This window comes from Nicotiana tabacum, chromosome 17, assembly GCF_000715075.1.
Source record: "Nicotiana tabacum cultivar K326 chromosome 17, ASM71507v2, whole genome shotgun sequence".
NCBI classification, from domain to species: domain Eukaryota; kingdom Viridiplantae; phylum Streptophyta; class Magnoliopsida; order Solanales; family Solanaceae; genus Nicotiana; species Nicotiana tabacum.
Genome location: NC_134096.1, coordinates 75337041 through 75347603, shown reverse-complemented (window position 1 = coordinate 75347603; position 10563 = coordinate 75337041). Strand labels below are relative to the sequence as shown.

The following is a 10563-nucleotide window of genomic DNA, read 5'->3' as shown; positions in this document are numbered from 1 at the left end:
TTTGGCTAGTTTTGGATTTTTCGACACCAATTGAGACTTTAATGCGAAATTGTGACCGGGAAGTGAGCTCTAGGACGAGGTAAGTCTCTTGTCTAACCTTGTAAGAGGGATAATCATAGGTGTTCTAAATAGATATTTGTTTCTAATTGTGGGGGCTACGTACGTACGAGGTGACGAGAGTGCGTGTATAGATACTAGTTATACTTATGTCCGGGTAGTTTTAGGACCCAATGCATGAACTATTTGAAATTTTTGCACCATACTTGTTAAATTAAAACGCCTAAATTATATTAGAACTTGTTATATAAATGTGAAAGGTAGTTAATGAAATTTGTATTACTTTCTATATAAATCCTTAATCGCGTTAAGTCAAATGCTTATAAAGTATCCTTCTCTTCTTGTGGAGCGGGCTGAACGCCTCGGTAGTAGATAGATGCATCTATGGATCGTGTCGCACGTCCCTCAGCAGTGTACATATCACTCTGGATCGGACCGTACGACATCGGCATGAATCGTGCTTAATAATAATACTTGGTGTCTCGATATTTTGTTATGGCTTGTGAGATTACAGCCTTTAAAAGGAATGACTTATTTGAAAATTTTATAATTGTGAAAGAATTATTTGCTCCTACTTGTTGAGAAGATTTGAATTTATTTACACATCTAGTAATTATATTAAGATTTTGTCTAAATAATTATTGACCCATAGTGAGTGTCGAAGTCGACCTCTCGTCATTACTTCTTCGATATTAGACTTGATACTTACTGGGTACACGTTGTTTACGTACTCATGCTACACTTTTTGTGCAGGTTCTGAGACAGGTGCATTAGGCGGTCCTACCGGTGTGCATCCCCGATATCCCGAGGCCTAGTGGTGAGCTGTTTTTCCTGAGACGTTCTGCAGCACCTATACCAATTTGTCACGACCCAAACTAACCCTGTCGTGATGGCGCCTAGCGTGGAACTAGGCAAGCCGACTCATTTCCAAAACAAACTGATATTTTCATTTCAAAAATAATTTCAAGGCTATTTAACATAAAAACCTTCGTAAAGGAGTTCAAATCAAAACAAAAGTGCGAAAAAGAAAAGTCCGACATCGGGGTGTCACTAGTCATGAGCATCTACTATAATTTATCTGACAATATCGAGACTAACATAGTCTGGAAAATAGCTAAATATAACTAAAGGAAGGTAAGAGGGAGAGGAGCGGGGTTGCGATCGCCAGGCAACTGCTACCTTGCTATCCCCGAGAAAATCTGCAACCGGAATAGTCAACAGCCACTACCGTGTCCAGATACGCTTGGATCTACACACAAGATGCGGGGAGTAACGTGAGTATGCCAACTCAGTAAGTAACAACAGTAAATAAAGATTGAGAAGTAGTAACGAGCAATAATGCAAGTAAAGTTCATATCACAAAAATTCAGTAAAATACAACATGCTTTTAAAACCAGAGTTCGAATCAAATCAGCTCTTTTAAATCCAGTTCCAGTAAAATTATTTAAAGAAATCTTTCAACAGTTTTCAAACAAAAGCTCAATGCAAAGGTGAGCAAAAATAATAAAATCATAATCAGCCCCTCGGGCAACATCACTCATATACAGCCCCTTGGGCAACCTCACAATCACTCGTATACAGCCCATCGGGCAGACCTCACCATCACTCATGCCTCCCAGTTACTCAGCATTCGACACTCGCACTCAGTAGGTACCTGCGCTCACTAGGGGTGTGTATAGACTCCGGACGGGCTCCTTCAGCCCAAGCGCTATATCAAGCCAATCACGGCATAAATCAATGAGGCCCTCAGCCTATATCAAACATGCTGCGACATGCAGCCCGATCCCATAAATATCCTCACAAATCAGGCTCTTGGCCTCACTCAATCATAAACCTCTCCAGGCTCTCGGGCTCTCAGGAAAAAAAAAAGTATTCAGCCCAAACAACATTTATATGATGCATCAAAATAGAGTAATATAGACTGAGTTATGCTATAAATATGTATAAATATGACTGAGTATAGATTTTCGATCGAAGACAATAAGAGGCTAGCAAGAAAAGACCTTTAAGGGTCCAAACAACACTGGCATAAGGCTTAAACATGGCATCCAGCCTGATTTACAGAAATTCTTTCTAAAACACATAAGAATCATATACTTTCAACAAAATATTCAACTTTACAGTTGATACGGGACGGATCAAGTCACAATCCCCAACGGTGCACGCCCACACGCCCGTCACCTAGCATGTGCGCCACCTCCAAATAGTAAAATGATACAAAATTCTGGGGTTTCATACCCTAAGGACCAGATTTACAATTATTACTTACCTCAATACAAGCAAATCTCTACCCCGCAATGCCCTTGCCTCTCGAATCGGCCTCCAAACATCCCGAATCTAGCTACAAGCAATACAATACGATCAATATAGGCTAAATGAATGAATTCCATAAGAAAACTACTAATTTAGACCAAAATCCCGAAATTGGCTCAAAACCGGCCCTCTGGCCCACGTCTTGAAATCCAACAAAATTTAAAAAACTTGAAAGCCCATTCACTTACGAGTCTAGTCATACCAAATTTATCAAAATCTGACAACAAAATCCCCTCCAAAACCTCAAAATTCCATCTCAAGAACTCTTCCACTTTTTTCCTAATTTTTCACCCCAAATCACAATTTAGATGATAAAAAATCAAGTTATAATCATGGAATATAACCAAAACCAAGTGAGAAATACTTACCCCATTCAACTCCCTGAAAATCCCTTCAAATATCGCCTAAATCCGTGGTCTCTAGCTCAAAATATGAAAAATAGGTTCAAACCCTCGATTTTGAAATTTAACACTACTACCCAGATTTTCTTAATCGCGATCGCTGAAATGGCCTCGCGATCGTGAAGAACAACTTCGCTCCCTTAGAAATTTACTCTACGCGAACGCGTAACACCTCACGCGAATGCGATGCACTAGCTGCTCACACCTACGCGATCGCAATTTTCCTCACGCGACCCCGAAGAGTAACACCCAAACTCCACTGCTGCCTCACTTCTTCTTAGCGAACGCGGCCTAGCCCACGTGTTCGCGGTGCAGTGCCTGATAACCTTACGCGATCGCGTCTTCATGTTCGGGAATGCGAAGAGCAATTTTAGCTGACCTCTCAGATGACCTACGCGATCGAGAGATCTCCCTCGCGAACGCGATAAAGAAAAATGTCTGCAATAACACCAGAAAATCTGCCAACTCCCTAAGTCCAAAAATGACCCGTTGAGCATCCGAAACACGCCTGAGGCCCCCGGGACCTCAACCAAACATACCAACCAATCCTAAAACACCATACGAACTTAGTCGAATCTTCGAATCACACAAAACAATATCAAAACACCAAATTACCCCCGGATTCAAGCTTAAGAACTTTTAAACTTCCGAATTCTACCAATAATGCCGAAACCTACCAAATCACGTCTGAATGACCTCAAATTTTGCACACAGGTCTAAAATGACGCCACGAACCTACTCTAACTTCCGGAAATCCAATCCGACCCCGATATCAAAATTTTCACTGCCGGCCAAAATCACCAAAATTCTATCTTTCGCCAAATTCAAGCCTAATTCTACCACGAACCTCCAAATCACATTCTGGACGCGCTCCTAAGTCCAAAATCACCTAACGGAGCTAACGGAACCATCAAAATTCAAATGCGAGGTCGTTTACACATAAGTCAACGTCCGATTAACTTTTCCAACTTAAACTTCTACTTTAGAGACTAAGTGTCTCGATCCACTCTGAAACCACCCCGGACTCGAACCAACTAGCCCGATATATCATAATATAGCTGAAGATCACAAAAAGAAGCAGAAATGGGGGAAACGAGGCTGTAACTCTCAGAACGACCGGCCGGGTCGTTATAGTGTCTCTCTTCGTACTCGTATTCTGTCTATTTTATGTTCAGACAGTATTTAGAATTTTGTATAATCTAGTAGATATTCATACACTTATGACACCAGGTCTTGGCACACACACTAGTAGAATTGTGGTAGTGAATTATTACTTTGGTTTTATTTATTTAAATCTTTTATTTTCTTGAATCTTGCAAATAAGGAATGCTTAATTGCTCAGAAACTTATTAAAAGAGGAATAATATGTCTAATTCACTAGTTGGCTTGGGAGCCATCACGACCTATTGGTGAAATTGGATCGTGACAACAACTTTGGAAGAAAGAAATTAATTCTTTCTTGATATCTGAAAAAAATAAAATATTGTGGACAACAAGAAAAAAGCCAAAAATTAATTAAAGTGGACAAGAGGACGTGTTGATCTTTATTTAATATTTAAAATATCTTTAAAATATGTATCTCTCGCATAAAATTACTCCATCTGTTTAAATTTACATGACACATTTTTTCTTATTAGCTCGTTTAAAAAAGAATAATAAATATTTATATTTGATAAATAATTCAATATTAAACATTTTATTTTATCATTAAGATAAAGCTTTTATCGTTGCACAAATACCATGGCCTCAGAAAGTTATTTCCTCTTAAAGTCACTATGAACATAAATTTAAATTATTATTTTTAATTCGATGCTGAGTCAAACTATACCTCATATGCATTGAAACGAAGAAGTAAATTATTACTACACAATAATTCATTTATTATTACTTACTTATTTATTTATCAATAACTCGCTAATAACTAGCAAAAGAAGCTTATCTTATAGTTGTCCGAGCTCGAAGCAGAAGCTTCCACGATCCTTCGAGAACCTCCGAGGATAACATGTCCTAATACTATAATGCTGCGCTGTCAAGTAGAAAGCCCTTTGACTATATGTGACCTAAACCTCAAGTATTCAAACTTTTCCACACGTGGCATACAATCTGGCTAACTCATGTGCAGTCAGTGTTGCAGCCACATCCCCAAAAAGGAAACTATATAAATACGCGCACACACTCTATCCTCGTTTGACTCATCAGCACCACCTTATCCGTGTCAAACATTAACTACTTCGAATTTAAGGACAATAGATTCTCTCAAGAATCTAGACCCGTACAAGATTCTCAACTTCAAGAGAGTAAAAAATGTACCATCACCACACATTGACACAAGACCAAGAGTTTTACTTTATGGTGTCAGCTCTCCGGCATGTGATCTCCGGCGCCGATGGACGGGCGGACGGCGAAGCAGCTCAGCTTTTACGGGAAGTTGAAAATGCAAGTGCAGTCACGTCAGCTTCCATATTGCGACGTAGGAGCATTGTGGAGCCAACTGCGTCAGCTACCACTTATCTAGCGTGTCGTACTTCTTTTCATGTAAAGCCTGAGAATTTGGAGTTGCAGAAGGGAAGGAAAAGAAGGAGAAATACGAAGAAGGAATACAGAGGAGTGAGACAGAGGCCGTGGGGAAAATGGGCAGCAGAAATTCGAGACCCACATAAAGCGCAACGAGTTTGGCTTGGTACTTTTGTTACTGCTGAAGAAGCTGCTAGAGCTTATGACAAGAAGGCTGTTGAATTTAGAGGAGAAAAGGCCAAAACCAACTTCCCAATTTCAGAATATGCTACTACAGTTAGTACTGATCATAATAATAAGTTGCCACTGGTAGTGGAAGATCAATTACAAGTCCAAAACGGGTTGTACAATGGAGAGGTAAAAGTGGCAGGTGATGATAATGGTGAAAGCAGTACGCAAAATGGTGATGATTTTTGGGACACGTTGGAAGATGATGGACTTGTCAAGTGGATAACCAAAGATATGTCGCTCTGATGTTTCTATTAAGTTTATGGACGCTGTTTCTTTTTCCTTGTTTGACTTTTTCTTCTTTTTCCCGCTTGTTTTTTAGGAAAATTATGTTGTTCGAGTATTTTTTGTGGTTATAAGTAGTAGAGTTGCAATTATTTCAATTTTTATGAGAAAAAACAATAGGTGGCTCGGATTTCTTTTTTCAACTTTTTTTAATAAAAATCAATTTAGCATTAAAAAGAGATTTTTCTGATATTTGATTGAAAGAAAAATTCAAAACATTAGTTTTCTAGTGAACTGATCCAACTTTTGTACAAGTATTTTATGCCATTAAAAATAAAGACTACACTACATGTATGAAAAAGGTCCGAATTTGAAGAATCTAGACCCGTACAAGATTACATAGTTATCTTATTTAATATATAAACGTCACAACAGATATTTATGAAGGAGTCATCATCACCAGTGTGTGAACAATAGTTAAAAATATGAAGTTCTCAGTAATTGTGGATTCACACTAGTGATCGGCATTGCGCAAGGATACTTGTTTACCCTAATTTTGTATAAGCTAATCAGCATATAATACAAAATAGGTCATATGATGTACTTTATTTGCTAACAATACTATGAGAATTGACGAAACCAGTGATGGTGTAAATCAAAAGCGTGAATGGTGGAGAAGCGCTTAAGAAATAAGGGTCTTAGAATAAGTAAAAGTAAAAATGACGATGTGCATTGCAAATTTAGCCAGCATAAGAGCAGTGAAGTAAAAGTGAGATTAAACGGAATTGTGGCGCTTAAATGTAAATAATTTAGTAGGCTCACTGGTCCAGAAAAATTATACGATAAATGAAAATGCTACACACAGAGTCAAAATACGATGGTTAAAATAAAAAGAAAATATTACTAAAAATTACTTGATAATAGGATATCGACCAAACAGACGCGGATCCAGAATTATAAGACTATGGATGCATTACTAGTGTTTACGATATAAGTTTTGCTGATATCTAAAGAAATAAACTCCACACTTGGTAAATTTAAATTTTTATTTTATATTATTAATATTATCAATTTTAAATAATTATTAAAATAATATAATTTTAAATCGATTCGATTTTTACTATATTAAAATAAAGAGGAAAAGCAAAATGCTAATGACAAATTAATGCAGCAAATGTTGAAACTTATTCAAGTTTTAGCTCAAAAAGAAGCACAAAAATATCCAAAAGCCTTATAGCATGTAACTAATTCTTTATATGTGAATTGCTTAGCAAAACCAAACTATCTTTAGTATTAAAAATATGATTAAGCAAGTCTTATCATGCAATTTAGATATGTTACTCCATCCGTTCTAAAAATAATGACCCCTTTCTAAATTTAGAAATAATTTTGCTTTAACTTATAATTCTACCCTTAATGAGAAGCTTTTATAACCACACAATACTGTGGGCTCTTTTTTGACTTGTTTAGGACCACAAATTTCAAAAGTCTTTATATTTTCTTAAACTCCATGCCCAGTCAAATAGGTTCACATAAATTGGAACGGAGGGATTAAAACAAACTCAGAGCAGTTCAAGATAAAAATAAATCTCAACTTATAGTAATAAAGCAGAAAAAAGAAAGAGAAGAAAACAAAAGAAAAGAAAAGGTAAAAACAAAATAAAATATGTGGCCATAGGATCTGAACCTAGGCCGACCCAACATCGATTTTTGACCATGGGTTCACATTGCACTACACATTAAAATCTTCACAAAATTATATAGAAATTCTAGTTTATGGCTCCAAATTAAATAGGATGGATCCGCCACTAACCAAAGTGAGTGCAAATTCAAGTAGAAGCTTCTAAGCTTCGTTCTAGAACCTTCGAGGATTACATGTCCGAATTCCCGAATACGAGGATGTTGCGCTGTCAAGTGCGAGGACCTAGTATTGATTATATTTGACGTAATTCTGAATCTTCTGAAAGAGCCAAGTTAATAAAAGCTCAATTCACTGAACTTCCTCAGTATTACGTGGCTCAGCAATTCCGTCCTCCTACACATGGCATACAGTCTGGCTAACCTCGTGTGATATTACTCGTCCTACTCCAAATGGATTATCTGAGTATAGACTATATTGTTTATCTTATATACATTTATGATTGTATTTTTTTTATAGCTTCACTTTACAAATTGTTAATGTCATATAGATATAAGTTTTATCATTGACGCCGGGTTATTGAATTTCGCACAATTGGTCATATATTCAATCAACACAAGTCATTTATATTAATTCTTTCTCATAATAAATAATGCTAATCTGAAATTAATATTTTAAATGTTGTCAGAATAAGTTATTCTGCTCTTTATATTATTAATTACTGCACAATAATTTATTTATTAATATTATTATTCATCAAATAACCAACTTTTACATTTTAATCCCATATAGTAGTTATTTTAGAAGTTTAAGACTAAATTAATTATATTTTTAAATTTTATTCTTAGTATTAATTGTTCTTGAAAATTATAAATACATTAATGATGAGTAAGTATTTTATGAAGAAGGATTATATCATAAAACATAAATAAGAATAAAATAATCAAAAAAATCTTTTCTGAACGTATAAAAATAAAAGAGAAATTTGAGAGTGGAGAGTAATTAGTTTATAAACCGAAAAAACAGCAGATAAAGAAGCTTTCTATATATAGTGTGTGGGAACTGGAGAGGAAGCGTCTATGGTCCTTCCAGAAAGTTCCGATGATTACAAGTCCGAAGTACAAGAATGTTGCGCTGTCAAGTGGATAGCCCCTTTAACTATATTCGCCTACAAAGGCCAAGTCTTCCAAATAGGCACGTCAATATCTGCTGACATAAGTAATCAAAACTATTCCACACGTGGCATACAATCTGGTTAACCCCGTGTGCACGTGTTCCAGCCACATCCCCAAAAAGGAAATATACATATAAATACGCACACACTCCATCATCATCAGCACCACTCTATCCATGTCAAACATTAACTACTTCAATAGATTCTCTCAAGAATCTAGACCCGTACAAGATTCTCAACTTCAAGAGAATAAAAAATGTAGCATCACCCACAAATTGACACAAGACCAAGAGTTTTACTTTATGGTGTCAGCTCTCCGGCATGTGATCTCCGGCGCCGATGGACGGACGGACGGCGAAGGCGCAGCTCAGCTTTTAAGGGAAATTGAAAATGCAAGTGCAGCCACGTCATTGCCACGTAGGAGCATTGTGGAGCCAACTGCGTCAGCTACCACTTATCTAGCGTGTCGTACTTCTTTTCATGTAAAGCCTGAGAATTTGGAGTTGCAGAAGGGAAGGAAAAGAAGGAGAAATACGAAGAAGGAATACAGAGGAGTGAGACAGAGGCCGTGGGGAAAATGGGCAGCAGAAATTCGAGACCCACATAAAGCGCAACGAGTTTGGCTTGGTACTTTTGTTACTGCTGAAGAAGCTGCTAGAGCTTATGACAAGAAGGCTATTGAATTTAGAGGAGAAAAGGCCAAAACCAACTTTCCAATTTCAGAATATGCTACTACAGTTAGTAGTACTGATCATAATAATAAGTTGCCAATGGTAGTGGAAGAATTACAAGTCCAAAACGGGGTGAGTAATGGAGAGGTAAATGTGGCAGGTGATGATTTTTGGGACACGTTGGAAGATGATGGACTTGTCAAGTGGATAACCAAAGATATGTCGCTCTGATCTTTCTATTAAGTTTATTATGGTTTGTCTTATCTGGGAACGCTGTTTCTTTTTCCTTGTTTGTCTTTTTCTTTTTTTCCCCGCTTGTTTTTTAAGTCTGTTCTTTTGTTTTTCAGCTTTTTGGTTGGGTACGTAGTTTGGAGTAGTAGGAAAATTATGTTGTTGAGTATTTTTTGTAGTTATAAGTAGTAGGGTTGCAATTATTTCAATTTTTATGAGAAAAAACAAGAGGTGACTCGGATTTCTTTTTTCAACTTTTTTTAATAAAAATCAATTTAGCATTAAAAAGAGTTTTTTCTGATATTTGATTGAACATAGAGTTAAGAAAGAAAAATTCAAAACATAAAGTAACTATGCGTAAATATTTAAGTATAGTAATTTTCTAGTGAACTGGGCCAACTTTTGTACAAGTATGCCATTATAAATAAAGATTATATGTAGGAAAACGGTCCGAATTTCAAGATTAGATCGAAAAGAAATAGGACAACAGAGTATCGGTTTTGGTTTTTGTGAGGACGCTTGATCTTTACTTTAACAAATTGTCTCAGAAATTAATTGACGGTAACTGTTATGGCCATACTGAAGCATATTTGCAAGTACGAATCCATAGCAACGAAAATGGAATTCTTGAAAGAGTTCATACTTTGTCTTTATATTCCTTTCAACAGCGAAATATATCGTGTCTTTCTACCATCACATTCGATGTAGTAGCGCCATATCAAGAAACATGCCATGCTCTGACCCAAATTTAATTGTCGAAAGATCCCTTTTTACTCAGGACCGTTTGGCTATTGATTTTGTCCAATACATGTTTGTTCATAAATTTTACTTATATTTTGGCAAATTTCAAAACCCAAACTCCAAATTTCAAAACCAGCTTGGCCCAAATTATTACTATTATATTTTTTAAAAATTGTCCCAAACTTTTATATTTTATAAAATAGCCCACAATTTATTATTTTGTAACAATGCTAATTCGTTTTCTCGGTCATCTGATATTGTATTATGTAGTTCATTGTATAAAAATGATAATTTTATACCAAATTTATTTATGTTCAGGACTATAGTTTGTGATAATGATAATGAATGTTATTGATATTTTATACCAAA

The 10563-nt window shown here is 36.2% G+C and overlaps 1 protein-coding gene across 1 annotated transcript; it reads left to right on the top strand.

Moving 5' to 3' along the window:
• Window positions 1–4957: 4957 nt before the first annotated feature.
• On the top strand, window positions 4958–9707 carry LOC107766670 (uncharacterized). The gene is made up of 2 exons (XM_075235658.1): window positions 4958–5756; window positions 8698–9707. Exons 1-2 carry the CDS (start codon window positions 5076–5078, stop codon window positions 9451–9453), a joined length of 1437 nt encoding a protein of 478 aa, XP_075091759.1. The 5' UTR covers window positions 4958–5075; the 3' UTR covers window positions 9454–9707.
• The last annotated feature ends 856 nt before the right edge of the window (window positions 9708–10563 follow it).